This window comes from Hypanus sabinus, chromosome 20, assembly GCF_030144855.1.
Source record: "Hypanus sabinus isolate sHypSab1 chromosome 20, sHypSab1.hap1, whole genome shotgun sequence".
Lineage (NCBI taxonomy): Eukaryota > Metazoa > Chordata > Chondrichthyes > Myliobatiformes > Dasyatidae > Hypanus > Hypanus sabinus.
The window spans coordinates 40,468,046-40,490,362 of NC_082725.1; the positions used below are offsets into that span (position 1 = coordinate 40,468,046).

General features: G+C 37.7%; 1 protein-coding gene across 1 annotated transcript in view; it reads left to right on the forward strand.

The window, feature by feature from the left end:
- Positions 1 to 20,601, forward strand: part of LOC132378207 (collagen alpha-6(VI) chain-like) — a 127,493-nt gene extending 106,892 nt beyond the window's left edge. Inside the window, exons 32-40 of the mRNA XM_059944917.1 lie at positions 4,723 to 4,758; positions 4,859 to 4,895; positions 5,398 to 5,412; positions 7,243 to 7,736; positions 11,790 to 11,889; positions 12,079 to 12,753; positions 16,677 to 16,743; positions 17,641 to 17,699; positions 19,459 to 20,601. Of these exons, the coding sequence (XP_059800900.1) occupies positions 4,723 to 4,758; positions 4,859 to 4,895; positions 5,398 to 5,412; positions 7,243 to 7,736; positions 11,790 to 11,889; positions 12,079 to 12,753; positions 16,677 to 16,743; positions 17,641 to 17,699; positions 19,459 to 19,466 (1,491 nt within the window). The 3' untranslated portion in view covers positions 19,467 to 20,601. The remainder of the gene's footprint in view (positions 1 to 4,722; positions 4,759 to 4,858; positions 4,896 to 5,397; positions 5,413 to 7,242; positions 7,737 to 11,789; positions 11,890 to 12,078; positions 12,754 to 16,676; positions 16,744 to 17,640; positions 17,700 to 19,458) is intronic.
- The last annotated feature ends 1,716 nt before the right edge of the window (positions 20,602 to 22,317 follow it).

Here is a 22,317-nt window from a genome sequence, read left to right on the forward strand (position 1 = left end):
AAATCATAGGATCACCTGCATAGAAAGTCTTATCATCAAAACAGATATGACAGGAATGCAGAATGAAATGAACCCTTACAGGAAAAAGTGCAGGAGGAGATGTCATCACAACAACTGTGGGGCTTTATGGATTTGTAACGAATATTGATAGCTAAACTGAAATAGTGACATTTATTGATAAAAGAAGGGAATGTTAGAAATGGACTTTAAGAAAGTGGGGACAGTGTGGATTTTAGTAATGAATATAATGAATTTCTCCAATTTTCTGTAAATACAGGCAGCAACACCAATTACTGTATCAATGTACTAGAAAAAAAGTAGTCAGAGAAAAGACTTGAGTAGGACTAATGCAGGGACTGCTCAACATATCCTACAAGAAAGAGTTTGGACTCTTGATTTCTCATAGCTACACCTTTGACCTGGAGAAAATGAGTGGAATTGAACAAGCTGTTCCGTATAGTAAGTTCAACTGGATGAACTAGGCAGTCTGTTTGGGAGAAGTTAAGGTCCCTACTCACCTGATGTGAAATGGAGATGCAGTGTGTTCAGATGTCCACATTGAAGTTGAATTGGTCGGCAGAGGCACCTGAGGAGTAACGGATAAAAACAGGAGCAATTCAACATCGAATCATAGAGCACTACAGCACCGAAGCAGGCTCTTTGGCCCATCTGGTCTATGCTGGCCTGATTTTCTGCCTAGTCCCATCTTCCTGCATCTAGATCATAGCCCTTCATACCTCTCATCAATGGATCTATCGAAGCTTCTGTTAAATCATACAATTCATCCCACATCTATCTCTTCTGCTGGCAGCTCATTCCACACTCGCACCAGTGTGATGTTCTTCCTCAGACTTACCTTAGATATTTCTCCTTTCATCTAAAACCTTGACCTCTAGTCTGTCTCACCCAACCTGATGGGAAAAAAGCCTGCATGCATTTACCCTCTCTATATCCGTCATAGTTTTGTATACAGTACCTCTATAAAATACCCCTCATTCTTCTGTGCTCCAGGGAATAGAGTTCTAACTGATCCAACCTATCCTGGTGACTCAGACACTCAAATAATTTTCTCTGCACTCTTTCAATCATATTGCTATCATTCCTATAAGTGACCAGAAATGGACACAGTATAGCTGGACTTACTAAAGTCTTATACAACTTCAACAAAACATTCCAGCAACTGCACTCATACTTTAATTTATAAAGAACAATGTGCCAAAACTCTCTTTATGATTCAATCTGCAACAGTGTGCAAATGTTTTATATACAGTCGGTCCTCCTTATCGACAGATTCCGCATGCACACATTCAACTAACCATGGTGTGGGAAAACCCGGAAGTTCTCTCTCCAGCACTCATTGTTTGAGCATATACAGATGATTTTTTCTTGTCATTATTCACTAAACAATACAGTATAACAACTATTTACATAGCATCTACAAGGTATTAGGTATTATAAGTAATCTAGAAATGACTTAAAAACCCGGGTTATGAATGAGTTCCATTCCTAAGTCCATATTTAAGTCGGATTTGAAGTCGGAACAGGTACATCTGGTATTATCTGGCTTCAGTTAGTCAAACGTTTTTCTTAGTATATAGTACATATTTTACCTTTCTATGCATATAAAACACTTAAGAAACATTTGTATTTCAATAATTAAACCACTGTGTTGCTTAGTAATAATTGTAGCAGTCATTGGGGCAGCTTCCACCTTATTTTCAATCATGATCATGATTATTTTCGTGAACAGAAACACCACAGATTCAGAGCTGTGCCGTCGGGTCATAACGTCCACCAAACTGAACATGTTAAATAAAGTCCGGGGTTCTACTGGGTCCTAAAGGCCACCACACTGAGACAGGTTAAATAAGGGACTTGAGCATCCACAATTTTTGGTATCCACGGGGGGGTGGGGGGTGGGGGGGGGCGGTCTCAGAACCAATCCCCAGCAGATAAGGAGGGCCAACTGTATACTTTTGCACAAGACTGTAGTCATTTTAATATTGCACTATACTGCTGTCATAAAAAAAACAAATTTCATGACGTGTGTGACGATAAACCTGATTCTGATATATCATGGACTGAGAGTGTGAGGGGGTCAAGGATACGGAATTAAGGTTGGGAAAAGGGTGAAGGCAACACCAGAAAGACATTCTGTAATGATCAATAAACCAAATTTTCATAATCAAATGATCTTGCCTGGTATCTCAAGGCTGCTTTTGTTTGTACCTACATCAACCCACACCACTGGTACTTGTTCTCTGCCACCTGTCCCTCATCCTTCCTGTGGCACACCACCCTTGTCATTCTCAGCATACTTCGCTCCCATCAGATTTACTAATTTGCTCTCTTCTTCATTGACAAATAAAATACAGAGTTAGGTAACCTAGCTACTATATATCTATGTGCCAAAGACTTTTGCAGAGTACTGTATGTGTGATGTCACTTTCAAGGGACATGGATCTGTACCCCAGGCTCCTTTGTTCTAATCCACACCTCAGTGCCCTGCCATTCACTCTCCAAGTATTATTCTGGATTTCCTTCCCAAACTGCAATACTTCACACTTGAAAACTTTAAATTCCATCTGCCATTTTCAGCTCATTTTCACAGCTGGTGCAGGTCACTTTACGAGCTTTAATAGCCTTCCACTATGCCTCCATTCTTGGTGTCATCTGCAAATGTGTTGTTCCATTTTACCACACTATCATCCAAATCATGAATATAGATGACAAACGACAAGAGACACAGCAGCACTCCCTGCAGCACACCAATATTCACAGGTCTCCATTCAGAGAGACAACTGTCTTCTAACATTCTCTGGCTTTTTCCTTGAGGCTAATGTTGAATCCAATTGACTATTTCATCCTGAATGCCAAGCAACTGAACCTTCTGGACCAGTCTGAGATGTCTCTGACTTCGATATATTATCCAAAAGTCTTTCTTGTCTACAAAACTTCCTGTTTTCTCTCCAGATCTTCACTTTTCCTCTCTTCGGTTCTAAGCCAAAGAGCCAGACTCTGTGCCTGAGATCTGACTGCTGCAGCTCTCCTTGGTAGGCCATCTTGACGAGAGAGACAGGATAGAGTCAATGTATGAATAACCCATTTATGTAGGATGTGAGCAGACTGAAACATTATTTCTGCTGGGATTATCCAATTGTTATTGGGGTTGAATGACCATGAGGTTTGAGATCATTGAAAGATCTCATGAGGAAATATGGTCAGAAATCATATGATGGACCCTGTGCTGATATAGAGTGGTAGGTGAGGGTGCAGACAGAAGTATGAGGAGATACTTTGGAGCTGATGTTTGCCATAATATAGCAACTCCACCCTTTCCAATACAGATGAAAAAGTTGCAGGATTGGTCCTTATAGTGTATGGAATGTAGTGCAGGAAAGTTTAAGACCATGCACTTTGGTAGAAGGAATAAAGCCATAGACTACTTTGTAAGTGGGGAGAAAATTCAGAAATCAGAGATGCCAAGGCACTTGGAAGTCTTTGTCCAGGATTCCCGAAAGGTTATCTTGCAGGCTGAATCGGTGGTAAAGAAGGCAAATGCAATGTTAGCATTCATTTTGAGTGAACTACAATATAAAAGGATGTGATGCTGTGGCTTCATAATGCATTGGCCACACTGCAGATGGAATATTGTAAACAGTGTTGGGTCCCTTGGAAAAGGTGTACTGGCATTGAAAAGGCTCCAGAGGAGGTTCACGAGAATGATAGTGGGAAAGTAAGGGTTAACGTATGAGGAGTGTTTGATGGCTTTGGACACACTGGAGTTTAGAAGAATGAGGGGGAATTTAATTGAGACCTCTTAAATACTGAATGGCCTAGATAGAGTGGATGTGGAGAGGATGTTTCTTATAGTGGGGAGTCTAGGATCAGAGGACACAGCCTTGGAACAGAAGGATGTCTGTTTATAGCAGAGATGAGGAGAAATTTCTTGAGCCAGAATTTGGTGAATCTGTGGAATTCATTGTCACAGACAGCTCCGGAAGCCAAGTCATTGGGTAGATTTAAAGCGGAGTTGATAGGTTCTTGATTAGTCAGGCCCTCAAAGATTATGGGGAGAAGGCAGAAGAATGGAGTTGAGAGGGATAATAAATCAACTATGATAGAATTGTGCCACACAGATGGGTCAAATGACCTAATTCTACCCCTATGTCTTGTAAACTTATGTTCTCAGCAAACTTCTAAAAGTTCAGAAGGGTTAAGTTAGAGTGAGTACAAGGAGACCATCAAGACAGTCATTGTTGTTTCATTGGCAGTTAGCAATGACGAATGGGGAACTAACTTTGAGGGCAGGCTCTCGTTGGATTGTGAAATTTAGAGATTTAAAAAAATGGCTCACAGTCTTTTAAATTTAGAGATATGGTCATGGAGGTAAAGACATTGAACTAAGCATTTGATGTAATGCTGGGCTTGGCATTCATTAAGAGAGGGACAAAAGGAGATAAAACTGAAGCCTCTGCTGAGGACTGATGCAGGTGGATTGTTCAGATGTTCTGAGAAGTCAAGATCTAAAGATGGAGTGAAAACATAGCTGTAGGTAAAATTTGGAAGGAGAAATAAGGTTTAGAACAAAGGATGGTGGAAAAAGGTCTAGAGGTGAATTAGCATTCAGTTATTAAAATTAGTATGGAGTTAGTCCATGCATGCGTGTATCATGTCTCATGCAAAACTTCAAAAGACTATTTTAATTTTCTGCTGTTTCAGGGTTTGAAAGGATCACAAGGGAAAACATCCATTGGCGTAAGTCATTTCTAAGCATGCTGTGACCTGCAAACTCTTTCCAAAAATATGAATTTTATGATATCCTCTAAATCCAGAATTATTCATCTTTCTTTTACAGTCATGTGAACTCCTGTCATATATTCGAAACAATTGCCGTGAGTACTATAGTTCTTCAATACATTACCATGTTTTTAAAGTAAATTAATTCCTTTTAATTACTACTCAACAGAGGACTTTGAAAAGATATAATTTGACACTTATTCATAATAACTACAGTAATGTCACTGAAGTTTTAAAACACTGAGGCAGAAAAGTGATCAATTTCCCAGATGACCGCATTTAATTTTTGCTTTAGTGGCTTTTGAATACTCCTTTAAATACAATCCTAAACAATAGAAAAAGACTATTTAGACTATTCCATGACATCAGGCACACAACAGGAATTTTAGCTGGTGTGATCATTTCTCTGTTAACATTTTTCTTGTGAGATAATATTAAATGCACTGAATACAACTGGATAAAATTATTTTTAGATGAAAGCAAAATGTATTTGTTACTGAATTTCATCTCCCTAGGGATGTATTATCTCTAAATTATAATGTAGAGTTTATTTTCAAAGGAAGTAATTACATTTTTTTCCTTATTTTCCCCTGCCAGCTTGCTGTTCATCAAGTGAGTGTTTTTGCTCTTTTTTAATTTACAATTGCATTATTTTAATTCATTTATCAAGTCTTTATACCTCTATTCTAACATAGGGGAACTGCACTGTTGAAAGTCTATATTTTCTTGTACTTGTTGCTTTTTGTGTAGGGTGAGGGGAATTTGAGAGGGTGTTGGTGATCATGTTGCCGTTTTTAGTGTGCAGTGGGGAAGAGGGAAGGTTGCTGTTTCTCTTTGAACCTGACTTCTGTGGTTTTCTTTGTTTCTTGGCTATCTGGAGAAGACAATTCTCAGAGTTATATACTTCATTCATACTTTGATAATAAATTAATGTTTGCACCTTTGAATTTGGACTGACATCCTAAATCTTCAATAACTCTGGAATCTCATTTTTGTCGCATTTTAAAAAAAGAGTATAAAAGTCCTGATGATGGGATATTAGAGATCTCAGAATTTAGTAGAAATTAGATTTTCTTTTCCTTGGAGCAAAGAGGGCTGAGAAGAGATTAAGTAGGGTACACAAGGTCATACAGCAACACGATTGAATCTGCAGATGTTGGAAGTAAATAAAAACACAAAATGCTGGCAGAACTCAGCAGGCCAGACAGCATCTATGGGAGGAGGTAGTGACGATGTTTCGGGCCGAAACCCTTCATCAGGAGTGGCTGTCTCCAGAGATAGAAACAGAAAGATCTAGAAAGGGGAGGGAGGTGTCCGAAATAGACCAGGTGAATTTGAAGGCAGGGTGAAAGTTGGAGGTGAAGTTAATGACGTCGACAAGCTCAGCATGTGTGCAGGAAGCAGCGCTGATGCAGTTGTCAATATAACGCAAGAAAAGGGGAGGACAGATGCCGGTGTAGGCTTGGAACATAGATTGCTCCACATGGCCAACAAAAAGGCAGGCGTAGGTAGGACCCATGCAGGTGCCCATGGCTACACCTTTAGTTTGGTGCAGGAAAACCACCTGATGAAGAGTTTTGGCCCAAAGCGTCGTCACTACCTCCGCCCATAGATGCTGTCTGGCCTGCTGAGTTCTGCCAGCATTTTGTGTTTTTATACAAAGTCATAATGGATTTAAAGAGTACAAGTAGAAAGGAGGCATTTCCATTACTGGTTAGTTCAAGGACCATTTCAAAAGGATAGGGGATCATGAGGCAAAATACTTCCATACAGAGTTGTTATGATTTGAAATGCACTCACTGCGAGAGCAGTGTAAGAAAAAGCATCCAGCACCTTCTTATAATATCACCAGGTTGGGGAATGCAAGTGCACAGTGAATGGGGAGAATTGTGTGAATGTGACTGTGTGGCTTATTCTGCACAGCATTGACATATTGGACGGAATTGCCACTTGATCAATGTAATATCATTCTATGATGCTATGAAACTATTTCAAAGAGAGGATATTTCCCTGTCCAATGTGTTATCTAACTGTTAACTATTTAAATAGCAAAATTGTAGTTTATAGGGACAAAAGAACAGAACATGTGGGAAAACCTCAACAAGTCAGGCAGCATCTATGGAACGAAAAAGAGAGTTAACAAATTAACATTCAATTCTGAATGAAAGGTGTATACACCATGGATATTGCCTGCCCTGCTCTGTGTTTCTGTTTTCTTCAATGTAAGACTTCTGGCATCTGCACTTTCTCTTTGGTTTTTCACCTGCAGTTTTTGGGATCTTGCTTGCAAGTTGCTTGTTGGATTTCCTAGAACAGTGGTGATTACATTTCAGAAGTATTTAATTAGTTTGAAAGCAGTCTTGATGCCATGTAACATGCTACACAAATACAAGTGTATTTTTATTTTTCTACCTTAAAAGAATGAGCGATTTCTCATTTCAGAAAGCTCTGAGTGCCCTGTTTATCCTCTGGACCTGGTGTTTGCATTGGATTTGTCTTCAGATGTTTCTCCAGCTAAATTTAACAGAATGAAGAGAATAGTGAAAGAATTGGTGCAGGATCTTAAAATAACCAAAGGTACTTGCCCAGAGGGAGCACGTGTGGCAGTTCTTACCTACAGCTCCACACCAAAAATGTTCATACGATTCTCAGAACACAGGAGTGTGGAGAAATTTCTGCAATCACTGCAGGATCTAGCTTATGAACGGTCAGCTAGAAGGCAGGATATTGGATCAGCAATGAGGTTTGTTGCAAGAAATACTTTCAAGCATACTCGTGGTGGCATTCTTACCAGAAACGTAGCAGTATTTATTACTAATGGACCATCTGAAGACAAGTCAGCAATCGTGACCGCAGCTCTCGAGTTCAGTGCCTTGGACATCACCCCAGTTGTCATTTCTTTTGCTGATGTCCCTGACATACAGCTTGCCTTCCAGGTAAATGATACTATCTACTATATTTTACAACTGACACATTTATTTGTGGTCCCTATCACATTTTCCTGCTTAAGGTTCCTATGCATGCATTTGTAATACAAATTCCTCTTTCTGTTATTGACCCTCATCTGCCAATGGGATCCCAATGTAAGGATGTAAATAAGACCATTAGAACAGTATCAGGCCATTTGGCCTGTCAAGTTTGTTCTGCTATTCCATCATGGCTGATTGATTATCCCTCTCAACCCCATTACCCCGCTTTCTCCCAGTAACCTTAGATGCCCTTGCTAATCAAGAACCTGTCAACCTCTGCTTTAAATATACTGAATGATTTGGCTCAGCCACCTGTGGCATTGAATTCCACAGATTCACCAACTTCTGGCTAAAGAAATTCCTCCTCATCTCTGTTATAAAGGGATGTCCTATTTTGAGGCTGTGCCCCCTCGTCCTAGACTCCCCACTATTGGAACTCACTATTGGAAACATTTTCTCCACATCACTTCTATCTAGGCCATTCAATATTAGATATGTTTCAATGTGATCTGCCCCGCCACCCCCATCCCCCATTCTTTAAACTCCAGTGAGTGCAGGACAAAAGCCTCTGAGCCTTCATTTTCAATTTTTTAAATTAATTTTCCAACAAAGAAAAAGATACAAATCAGAGAAGTTTTAACAAATACATAATACAAGAAACATAGTAGCAGCAAAAGAATATATACTGTCAAGGTCAATTGAATAAAATATTAAGCTATTCTATATAGTATATAAACAAGAAAACACAACTCCTCTTGGCAAATCATAATGAGAAAAAAAAGATTGGAAATTTCATTAATAAGGAGAAAAAAAACCCTGCTAAACTAACCAAAAGCAAAAAATAAAAGAAAGATTGGTCCATTTGAGGATAAAATTAGAAAAAAAGAGGAAAGAAAACATCCTTCCAGTCATCTCTGAACCTTCGCGGATAAGGGAGAACAAAAAAAAAGAAAAAAATTTCCTTATTAACAATAAAAAGAGAGAGAAAAAGTTAAGTCATATGAAAATATTGAATAAAGGGTTGCCAGACTTGCTCAAAGTTAAAGGATGTGTCAAATGTCTGGCTTCTAATTTTCTCCAAACTTAAACAGGACATAATGGAGGTGAGCCAGTTAAAAACAGTAGGTAGATTAGAATCTTTCCAGTATAACAAGATAGCTCTCCTAGCCAGTAAAGTGGAAAAGGCTATCACATGTTGAGCCGAAGCAGGAACTCTTCCTGCTTCCTCTGGAATAATCCCAAAGATTGCCCTAAGTGAATTGGGTTGTAAATCCACACCTATCACTTTTGATAATATTCTAAACACATCCCTCCAAAAATTATTTAACTTTACACAGGACAAAAACATATGAGTTAGAGTAGTCACCTCAGTGTTGCATCTGTCACAGGTGGGGCTTATATTAGAAAAAATAAGCGCTAATTTATCTTTTGACATATGGGCCCTGTGTACTATCTTAAACTGAATTAGGGAGTGATGTACGCAGATAGATGAATTATTAACTAGATAATAAATTTTACTCCATTAATCATCTGAAAGTGAATGTTGAAGTTCTGTTTCCCAAGTACGTTTAAACTTATCATTAGGCATCATACGTGCATTCATTAACTATTTATATATAGTAGCTGTTAATCGTTTTTGAAATGGTTTAAGCTGAAAAATAGAATAAATCAAATTTGGTGAATAAGCCAATGGATAATTTGATAAAAAATCACGTAAAAAATTCCTAACTTGTAAATATCTAAAACAATGTGCACATAATTATCCATTAACTGCGAAAAAGACATTAAACAATGCTCTGAAAACAAATATAATAAAGTTTTTATTCCCTTAGTTTTCCATATTAAAAAAACCTTATCCAGCGTTGATGGTTTAAAGAAAAAGTTAGAATAGATATTACTAGAGAGTACAAAGTTATTTAATTCAAAAAATCTATGAAACTGAAACCAAATTTTTAAAGTATGTTTAACAATAGGACTAAGACCTTGTCTTAACTATCTTAGAGAATGAAAAAGGAAGAGGATCTCCCAGTAAAGAAGCTAAAGAAAACCCCCTTACCAAATTCTCCTCCGGATGTAACCATGAAGGGCAATCCTGGTTATCTATACCATGAATCCAGAGGGTGATATAACAAGTATTACTTGCCCAATAATAAAATCTAAAATTTGGTAGTACCAGTCCTCCAACTTTTTTTGATTTTTGCAATAAAAATTTATTCGCTCTCAAATTTTTATTATTCCAAATATAAGACAAGATCATGGAATCTATTTGATCAAAAATATTTTTGGAACAAAAGATGGAACTGCTTGAAATGTATATGAAAATTTTAGTAAAATAACCATTTTTATATAATTTATTCAACCAATTAATGACATTGACATAGGCGGCCATTTAGAAAGCGCTTGTTGAGTATATTCAATTAGAGGGGAAAAATTATACTTATATAGGTCTTTAAAAGTTTTAGTAATTTTAATACCAAGGTGTAAAATAGATTTTAGCAATATTAAAAGGTATTTGATCATAATAATCAGAATAATTATTAATAAGAAATAGTTCACTTGAGTTTATGTCCAGAGAAAATACTAAATTCCGTAAATATAGATAACATAAAAGGAGTAGATTTCTAGCGTCTGAAATGTAAACTAATAAATCATCCACAGAGCCTTCAAACACTCCTCATATATTAACTAGTTCAATCTGGAGATCATTCTTGTGACCCTCCTCTGGACCCTCTCCAATGCCAGAAAATGCTTTTTTTGATAAGAAACCAGAACTGCTCACAGTGCTCCAAATTCAGACTGACCAATGCACTATAAAGCGTTAGCATTGAACATTTGCTTTTATATTCTAGTACTCAAAAAATGAATACTGACGTTGAATTTGCCTTCCTTACCAACAGCTCAACCTTTAAGTTTTCCTTCAGAGAATCCTGCACAGGGACTCTCAAGTCTCTTCGCACTTCCGATTTCTGAATTTTCTCTCCGTTTAGAAAATAATCTGTGCATTTCTTCCTTCTCAACAATTAAAGTACAAAGTAAATTTATTATCAATGTCACCATATACAACCTTGAGATTCATTTTCTTGCAGGCATGCTCAATATATCCAATAACCACAACTGAATCAATTAATTACTGCACCAATAGGACACTCAACCAGAGTGCAAAAGATGATGAAATGTGCAAATACAAAAGAAAGAAGAAGAAAATAATAATAAAAATATAAATAAACAAGTATATAAATAAATAGCATGAAGATGAGATGCGGAATCCTTGAAAATTAGTTCATAAGTTGTGGGAACATTTCCGTGATGGGGCAAGTGAAGTTGAGTGATGTTCAATTAATAAGAATGCCTCATATAGCACGTACTGGAGCAGCACAGCTGTTTTAGTCTGTTACTAGAAGTGCTCCTCTGTTCAGCCAAGGTGCCATGCAGAGTGTGAGAAACATGCCCCAATTAGGCAGCATTGTGTCCCAAATAAATGAAGGTAATCATGGCTATATTCTTGATTAGTTTTTGTTCTTTAAGAATCGTCTCAAATAAGTGGCTGCCCAAATAAATGATGCCCCATTTAACCAGAAACCACTGTATCAGGTGATTGGATCAGATAGTGTGAGCTGAACTAAAACCAGAGATTTTGCAAAATAGTATATACAAACTTGAGAAGAAGAATTATGATGTTGATGAAATTTCATACTATAATAAATATAAAGATCAAACATTGAAGGAATCTTGTGGAGGTGGAAAGAGAATTAATTACGATTCCTGTCAGGAGACTTTCACCAAATAAGTTGAGTTTGTCTGTATTCTTTGATCACCCTTTCAGTGAAAAAGTTTCTGCTCATGTTCCCCTTAAATTCTTCACCTTACAACCTTAACCCATGAACTCTCGTTATAGACTCATCCAACCTCAGTGGAAAAACCCTGCTTGCCTTCTAAACCCTTCATAATTTTGTATACCTTAAAGTTGTAGAAGTTATTGTTTTTTGAAATTTTAATGTCCTGTCTTTCCTCCTGAGAAAGGTTGATGATACAAGAACGTTTCGAGTAGCCTCATTGTCAGAACAGCAGCGACAAGTCCAGGAGCAGTTACGCACAATCCGATTATGCACCTTGTGTTTCGGTATGACTTCATTTGTATTTAGTTGTTAGTATAGTAAATCAAAATTTAACAACAACTACTTACAGGGGTTATGTTTTTCTGCATTGTTGGTATGAAACAATAGGAAGATGGTTTAAGTATAAAATTAAAAGTACTTGATCTGTGCAGATTCCCTATATCTAAGCATTCAGATTTCTTCTTTCTTCACAGATATGTGTCAACCAAGGGCCCAATGTCAACACAATATGTCCCCACCTCCAATCTCAATCAGCATGGACATGGCTTTTGTTGTTGATGGTTCACACAATATGAAAACAATGGACTTTGAAAGAATTAAGTATTTCCTCACTTCAATGCTGGATATGTTTGTGATTTCAAGAAGACCAGACATCAGTGATAATTATGCCAGGGTGGCAATGGTACAGCACTCACCAGCAGATTACGTCCCTGGTACTGGTCAAAAGCCAGTCAATCTGGAATTTGGGTTTTTGAAGTACAACAGCAAAAATATAATGAAGAAGTACATTAAAGAATCATTTAATAAGTTAGATGGACCCTCTAGGGTTGGCCATGCTATTGAATGGACCATGAATAATGTTTTTAGCAGCAACCCAGTTGCACGCCGTCATAAAGTGATCTTTGTAATACTTGCTGGAGGAACAAGTGCTCTTGGCATGGAAAGGCTAAGCATAGTGTCTAAGGAAGCAAGGTGCAAAGGTTTTGCGGTCTTTACAGTTTTCCTTGGTAAGGAAACTGGCAGATTCAACTTGGATACAACTGTTAGTTTTCCGTTTAACCAACACTTTCTTCACCTTGGTGGGCTGCTTGATTCTGAAATGAATTACGCCAAAAGGTTCGCTCGGGCCTTCCTGAAAAGTCTCACACGTAAGTTACGCTTAATGTAAAATTAAATTTAAAAAGGTGACCCTGTATTTACATAGAGAAATTTCTGCTTCTATATTAGCCAAACCTTTGATAATATATTATTTTATAATTATTTTCAGTTTTCTGTATTTGCAGACTTCAAATTCTGCTTCCTTTTGTGCAATGAAAGGTACCAAGGGATAAAGGGCTAAGTAGCTCCATCATTATGCTGATTTCCAGCTGTAGCTTGCCCTGGTTAACTGCTCTGTCACATGAGGAATGTAGCAAACGGATGCATGAAATCCAAGACTAAAAACAAAAAAACTGGAATTAGTCAGGAGGTCAGAGATTTGGGGTGAAGTTCCTTCATAAAGGACTGGAAATGAATGTGTTAAATTGTAGAGAAGGGAAGGGGGAACAGATCAGAGGGAATATTTGTGATAGGGTGAAAATAAATTTGTCAACGTAATAATCATTTTGCAAATTGCACTGGACATGGAGATTATAATCATTTTGCAAATTGCACTGGACATGGAGATTATGTTTCCTGAATACTTTTTGGTGTATCTTATAGATTTTGCACTGCTGATCATGAAAATCACCGCAAAATTTCTTACATAGAAAATTCGAAAACCTACAGCACAATACAGGCCCTTTGGCCCACAAAGTTGCGCCAAACAATTCCCTACCTTAGAAATTACTGGACTTACCTATAGCCCTCTATTTTACTAAGCTCCATGTACCTATCTAAAAGTCTCTTAAAAGAGCCTATCATATCCACCTCCACCACTGTTGCTGGCAGCCCATTCCATGTACTCACCAATCTCTGAGTAAAAAACTTACCCCTGACATCTCCTCTGTACCTACTTCCCAGCACCTTAAACCTGTGTCCTCTTATGGCAACCATTTCAGCCCTGGGAAAAAGCCTCTGACTATACACATGATCAATGCCTCTCATCAGCTTATACACCTCTATCAGGTCACCTCTCATCCTCCATCACTTCAAGGGGAAAAGGCAAGTTAACTCAACCTATTCTCATAAGGCACGCTACCCAATCCAGGCAAAATCTTGGCTCCTAAATTTAATTCCAAGAATGATGAAGGCCAATACAACGTATGCCTTCTTAACCACAGAGTCAACCTGTGCAGATGCTTTGAGCGTCCTAAGGACTCGGATCCAAAGGTTCCTCTGATCCTCCACACTGCCAAGAGTCTTACCATTAATACTGTTTTTTGCCATCATATTTGACCTACCAAAATGAACCACTTCACACTTAACTGGGTTGAAATCCATCTGCCATTTCTCAACCCAGTTTTGCATTTTATCAATGTCCCGTTGTAACCTCTGACAGCCCTCCACACTGTCCACAACACCTCCAACCTTTGTGTCATCAGCAAATTTACTAACCCATCCCTCCACTTCCTCATCCAGGTCATTATCACATACATTTAAAAAAAATCACCTATACTTGTTTTTTCAATTCATAATTTAAGTCAATTAAAATGTTGCCAACAATGTAAACTGAAAAGTTCTCTATCTTGTCCAGGCATACCTCGGCATGCTTAGGCAAGGCAGATGCAGCATGGCAGGACAGGTGTTAAAAAGGCTAAAAATTTCCATGAAGGATTTTGATATTTGCAACAGATGTTTCATAGACTAGGAAAGCATTTTGTGGGTCCACAAATCAAGCAGGTCATCAACAATAGGCAATTTGAAGAATTTCTAGTGGGACCGGAAAAAATCACATGGAAGGAAATCAAGGATGTTGTTGAAAATGCTCTGGGCAACTACAGAGTACCAAACAACGGGCAGACAGCTGGTTGAAAACATGCTTCAAGCATACAAAACCATGAAGAGCAACATGTCACTAAAGATTCCTTGTCTACATTCCTATTTAGCGTTATTTCCTGCAAATCTTAGTGCTGTCAGTGATGAGCATGGTGAAGGTTTGTCCAAGACATTGCAATCATGAACAAACAGTCTCAGGGCAACTGGAATCCATCCCTGCCAGCTGATTATTTTTAGACACAAGTGAGGAGCCCTAGGCACTGAGTGCAAATCAAAATCATCAACAAAATATTTTTAGCTTAGTTGAACTATTGCAAAGCATCAGCAGATTATGTAATTAAACACATTATATTCAATAAAAGTTCATTTCTTGTTTTTTTACAAATTCCTACGTGATGCAAGTAGTCTGAGATTATATTTGTGTTCAGCTTCAAGCAGTCTATCATAAACAAAAAAAATTCTGAGAAAGCAACAAAAGAACTTGTCCAGTGTCAGTTAGAAACAGGAAAATGTTAAAAAAGGAAACAGATTGTAACATCTCCAACCTTTTTAAGATGTTGTGGGGCTTCCTCACCCTTCCTCATGATAGACTGGCGTCCTATCGGAGGAGGATTCTTGTACACTCAGTCACTTCACACCATGAAAACCGGCATAAGCACCAGCCTGATGAGCCTATAAAGCTCAGGACAAACTTTAACTTTAACTTTGCTCACCCTTTGACTTCTGTGGGTTCTTAGATATCTGGTGAGAATCTAAGTATTTTCTCTTGGTTAACTAGCCTCCTTTGGGAAATTGTTGCAGACATTTCAATGCCCTGATTGCTCTCAATACTTGCCCAAAGTCTAGTCATGTAGTCAATGATATTGTACCACTTTTTCCACTGCAATAATGCCCTATTCTTATGACCATTAGGAGCGTGAAGACCCACTCTTAGTGATTCAGACACATCTTCATCCCGTCAGCCATCTGATTACTGTAGGGACCCTAAACACAGTTTCATTATTCCTTTTTTTGCACTTTTTATTTGCTTTGTCATTTACAATCATATTTTACTTTGCACTGTACTGCACAAAACAGCAAATTTCTTGTCTTAATATAAGGTGATAATAAACCTGATTGTGAGCCTGACTCTGAATGTTTGGAGCAATGGCTGTAAGATCTGAACCAGTTCAGCAAAATGACTTAAGGAGATCAGAATGGATGCTAGAATCAGAAACAAAATCAGGTTTAATATCATCGGCATATGTTGTGAAATGTATTAACTTTGTATCAACAGTATAATGCAAAATAGAGAAAACCAATGAATTACAGTAAGTGTGTGTGTGTGTGTATATAAAATAGTTAAATAAGCAGTGCAAAACTTGTCATGGGTTCAATATACATTCAGATGGCAGAGGGAAAGAAATTGTTCCTGAATCATTTAGCAATTTATACTAAACAAATCAGTTCCAGCCTTTATGTAGAATATATTCGAGGAGAACATCCTTAAACTGTTCTGTTTAAATTATAAGTTTAAGACATGTGGCCTGAGAGACCTTTTTATCAACACTTCCTGATATCTTTAATCACCTTAAAATATCCCAGTTAGACCACCTATTAATCTGATGTCAATTAATTCATGTATCCATTGGTACAGATTACATCATCAGTATTAAGTGTGTCTGTAATTTGCTAAATTGGGCAATAAAATGCATTGCCTCTACTGTATTACAGGTTCAAGTAATTCTCAAAGATCTTTGGACTGCAAATGCTTCAGTGCAGGGAATTGAACAGGACTTTATATATTCAGCTTTTATATTTACCTGCTTGTCTTTAATATTTTCACCTGTTCATAAATTATTCCCAGATCTTTGGCCTTTTCCAATGTTTATAACAACTTCCATCATTTATTCTTTTGCTGTCACTCCTGCAGATCTGAATCTATTTCTGCAACTTCACCTGCACATGATGTCGCAAAAGGAAATACAGCAAATCTGGGATTGGGGCCAAGTCTGATGTTTTCATAAAAAAACCTTTAGAACAAAGTCAATTAATCCTAATATATATGTTTCATTACTGATGGCATTAATTTTGATGTACTCAAAAACAAACATCAGGGATTTTGATGTGCTTACATTTTTTAAAAACTAATTTTACTAAAACTTGCTTTTTACAGTTGAAATCAATGACTACCCTCCTCCACAATTAAAGGAGGAATGTGACGCTTTACCTGGACATATAAGGTACGTTTTAAAAGACATTGGATTATTAAATTTATGCTTAAGTCTTCTGTATAAACTCATTACCTCTTTATTAGTTACACTTGTAGACCATTTTGTTAATGCAAACACACAATCAGCAAATCATGTGGCAGCAACTCAATACATAAATGCATGCAGACATGGTCAAAAGGTTCCGCTGTTGTTCAGGCCAAATATGGAAAAGAAGTGCGATCTAAATGAATTTGACCATGAAGTGATTGTTGATGCAAGACGGGGTATCTCAGAATGTTTTTTATTTAGAGATACTGTGTGAAATAGGCTCTTCCACCCACAGCCTCTTGCCTAATCACAGTATAATTTACAATGACAAATTGACCCGCTAACAGTCTTCAAACTGTTGGAGGAAGCCAGACCTCCTGGAGGAATCACACATTCCACAGGGCAGATGGTCAAACTCCTTACAGGTGGCACTGGGATTGAACTTCCAATTCCGACACCCAGAGCCGGATTGTTAGCATCCTGCTAACTGCTAAGTTATCAAGGCATCTGAATTTCAGATCTCCTGGGATTCTCACACACAACAATCTCTAGAGTTCACAGAGAATCGTGCCAAACAAAAGAAAGTCATCCAGTGAGCGGCATTTCTGTGGGCAAAGATGCCTTGTTAATGAGAGAGATCAGAGGGGAACGGCTGGATTGTTTCAAACTGACAGGAAGGGAATAGTAACTCAAACAGCCATGCATTAGAACAGTGGTGTGCATTGAACATCTCTGAACACATGTCACATGGGATCTTGAGATGGATGGGCAACAGCACCAAGAGGTTATACTGGGTTCTACTCCTGTGCATAAAACTGTGGTCATTCAAGTTATTTTTAGACTCTAATGCCAGTTGTGCAATTATTGCTTGTTTTACAGAGAATATAATCTCAGAATTGCAGCAAATGATTACCTAATTCCAGAATGGAGCTACAGAGGTGAGAAACAAGACAATTTATATAATTTTACAATGCAATGTCTGCAGGCTCTTTTTCCCCTAAGTTATTTAAAACTATAATATGTACATAGCTTATGTACACATAGTATTGGAAGCAAAGCATTTGAGCAGCCACTGTTATAATTACAGCAAAGTAATTTGCTGTCCGCTCATGGATTATTTCCATGTTGTTGAAACTTATCAGTGGTATAGTCAGCCAAAGGCATTAGGACCACTGGAATTTCATGCCACCAGGAGCAGCTGTAAACTTTGTACTGGCCAAGGCATCAGGAAAACAACACGATCAATTTTAGTGTATCTTATGGGACTGTCTATTTGTAGTGCAGCCTTTGTTCCAGAAATTGCTATGTGCATGAGATAATCAAATTCAGAATTGAATTGTTCCAATTCATTGAAATGTGCATCAGAAGTTCAAGAATCACATCTGAGACTTTTGGATAACATTTCACACCACAATACAGTACCATCGGATGGTCCACAGGGCAACATAAATGAGAATGTTATTCAAAACTCCACCCTGCTCTTTATAGATAGACATAGAATATGCTGTGTACATAAGACCAAAATATATAGGAGCAGAATAAGACCATTTGTCTTATTGAGTTTGGTCTGTCATTCAATCATTATTTTTTTAATTCCCTTCTCCTGCCTTCTCACTGTTTTCCTTAACCCTTAAGGACCTTATTTCAATTAAGGGCAGAGAAGATTTTGGTTCAGACTAATCAAATCATTTAGTTTCATTCCTGTGTGAAGGGAGATTGGTTGACAATTTACCTCCTGTGTTCCTATGTTAGGAGTGTCTGCCTTTCTGAAAGTTCATAACTGGCTGTAAAAATGCTTTAATATGTTTTGGGGTCTCTGAAGTTGCATTACAAATATGTTTTTTTTTAAATTAAGCATTTTTGTTTAATTTGAAGTATTTTAACCAATGCTGCAGTGGCAACTTTGAGACCCTGTTGCTATATAAGAACAGTGTACCAGATTTTATGGTAAAAATAACAGAGTTATCGGTTTGTCATAATCAAATCAGAGAGCAACTCCAACAATTACATGTAGCATTAAACACAGAATCAGAAACTGGTTTTCAAGCTTTTCCTAGTTGTTCTGTAGTCAACTCACTATCCACATCCATTACCAAATTACTTGTCAATGGAATGCATTGATTACTCCAAAAGTAAACCAGTTGTGTTGTACAACTGAACTTCTAATGACACGATACCTTAATTATTCCCAAGCATCTTTTCTTGCACGGAATGTATGTTTTTTTGCAATTTAGTTGAAGTTGAGGAAGAATTTGAAATATCTGCAGAGGGACCAGAAGCAAACACACTTCATGGCAAATGCAATGGGATGCACTCCTTTTTCAATACTCTTTAAAACATTCATTCCATCATATTTTAAATATGTTATACAATTTTTGCCTTTATCTCTTAATCTCAGTCTTGTTTCCCTTTCCATATTTTAGTTTTGGTATGTGATTTAGCATGAAACAAATATTCTAGTCAATTCTGTTTTGGTGTTACAGCACATACAAAAAGGTATTTGACCACATTCACACATGTGCTAAATAGTCTGCAGAGAATGCTAAGTTGGTGTGATGCATGTTCTTGTGACAAATTTCATGGTCCTTGCTTGGGGATGGATGCAGTGATCCCTGCAATATTTTGGTCCATTAGAAAATCTAGTCAGTTATCCTGGGAAAAGCAATCCTGTTATGTCATTTCTTCATTTTGTTACAGCTGACTGATCCCTCGACAATGATATGTGAAGATGTTAGGGCGATGACTTAAAGTGGTACTTTGACGACGGTCTGCAAGTTTGTCAACAATTCTGGTATGGCGGATGCGAAGGAAATAAGCATCAATTCATTACCCTTGTAAAGAAATCTGCCTCAAATCACACTAGAAAATGTTGTAGCAATTATGTGCAGTGAAAATCAGCAGATGCTAGAAATCCAAGCAACGCACACAAAATGTTGGAGGAATTCAGCAGGCCAGGCAGCATATGTGTAAAAGATTGACCGAGACCCTTCATCAGGACTGAGCGGTCTCGACTGTTTACTGTTTTCCATAGATGATGCCTTGCCTGCTGAATTCCTCCAGCATTGTGTGTGATGTGCAATGATACAATTGTTTCAGAATCTGTATGCTTGAGGGCTCAGTATCCTTATCCTATGAATTAGTCAGAAAATATCAACTTTGACTTGGGCCATGGTTGTATTTGAACCTGGAGTGTGGTGGAAGAGAGCAATGTCAGCCAGGAGTCCAGCTACAGACTAAAATGATCATCCTTTTTGCTGGAATTTTCTGCTTGAGCAAGTAAATAAGAGTAAATGGCTGTGATGCCCATTGTAATTGAATAGCTCTCAGCCATTCAGTGTTGAGACTCATTCATTTGCAATAACTCTTGTAGTACAAGGAGTGCAAGGCTTCAAGAGGAACAGAATTCATTCTACAGGGAAATTGACATAGAAGAGATAAACAAGCATTAAGTATAAATATGTAAATTGTATTATTTTATTTGCACAAATTAGAAGTTAGTTTTAAAAAAAAAATAACATGTGTCTGTTTCCAAAGTGCAAGACCAGTACTTCTGAAGAATAGATGTTGAAACTTGTAAATATATACTGCTCATAACGTGAATCTACCTTAGACCTTAACGAGTCCTTAGTGTGCTAGATCCTGCGTCAGGGCATGGAAACGCTCCATTAGTAACCAGGATAACTTCATTTCATTAACATGTCTTTGTCGTATCATGTAGCGTACTCTTGATTTTCTTTATTCGCAGCAAATGTTTATACTCAGAATTTGTTCATGTATGTGTTCATCTACAAAAAATACTGCTTTTTGATTTGAAATAAAATAAAGTAACCCAAAGCTACAGTTCCACTTCTACTTCATCTTTTCTTGCACACTCATGAACATGATTAGGAAGAAGATGTGCATGTGAATAAAATCATTCTGCCAGCAATGGTAGTCCAATCAAGCAATAGAAATACACATCTTTTAGATGGTTTACAATATTCTGAGGTTATGAAGTGAAAATAGGATTTATTTGTAAGTTTTAATATACACTGAGTCAGTTTCTAATGTTATAATCACTATCTTTATTAGTATCTACTTATAATACATTAACTTTAATGAAATAAACTTAAGTTAACAGTGTTATGCATATGTATGTGTAACTCCCAAACTATCAAGCTTAGGAGCAGTTCTTAAAGTCTTAAAATGGTAGTGTAGAAAAGTTCAGTAATCCATGAAATAAGTGAGTGAGGGGAGAGATTTCCAGGAAATAATGTAGAGAGGAAGGCGATTACGCAGAATCACAGGTTCCTGGCTGGGTAAACAAAATAACAGCCATTGAAGATCTCGTCCGTCGAGCCATTTCAAAATTCTCTAGAAATCCACCAGGTGACAGTCATAGGAATATCATCTTCAAGTGGTTATCACATAACACCCTGATTCCAGGTAACAGGCCAACAAAAGTGACACCACAGGATACTCGAACAAATCCCCACACATGGATTATACGAAGCAATATTCACACATTCTTTGTGCACTGCGTGCCGATAATCTACCCAACCTTTTGGGCATAGGAGAGTTCCAAACCAGAGTAGTGACAACTGAAGTTCCAACAGCTTTCCTGTCTCTCTCTCTCTCTCTCTCTCTCTCTCTCTCTCTCTCTCTCTCTCTCTCTCTCTCTCTCTCTCTCTCTCTCTCTCTCTCTCTCTCTCTCTCTCTCTCTCTCTCTCTCTCTCTCCCTCTCTCTTCCTCCCTCCCTCCCCATCCCTCCCCACAACAGGCTGCCACAGCCTGTGACTGACATAGACCCGCCTCACTCAGGCCCTCTTAAAGTAACACTCACAGTATGAGCCTACGTGTCTCGTAACACTTCCCCCCCCACAAAAAAGGAAAATTTTGATCTATAAGAGCAAAAATTAACTGAAAACTACAATACGTGAAACAATACATTTGTGGTTACCATTTAGCATACTACAGACTATATAATATATTGCAGAAGCGTATACAAATAATAAATTCCACTCGACTATCGCAGTTTAAGATCTGGAAAGGCAATCAGCAATTATATTATCCTTGCCTTTAATGTGAGTTATCATGATATCACACTCCTGCAAAATTAAACTCTTTTGTTAAATTGGAGTTTCTTCAACCATTTTCCTTAACCACAGTGGCATGGCCAAAATCACTCTTAGCTAAGTTAACTGTAAGATTGACTTTCAAGAGCCTTTCAAACAACTCTTCCACTGCAGAGATATGTGTTTCCCAGGTGTCATACCCTGTGACTAAATCATCAATTAGGCATCTGTATGTTTTAACCCTTGAATTACCAAATTAATCATTCTCTGGAATGTTCCTGGAACATTTTTCATTCCAAATGGCAGAACATTGTATTCATACAACCCAGAAGGTGTTACAAATGCAGAAATTTCTCTACCTCAGTCCATTAATGGAACACACCAATACCTTTTGAACAGATAGATCTTTGTAAGAAACTTAGCTTTTCCAACCTTGTCTATGTAATCATCCACTCTGGGAATGGAATAAGCATCTGCTTTTGTTACAGCATTCACTTTTCTA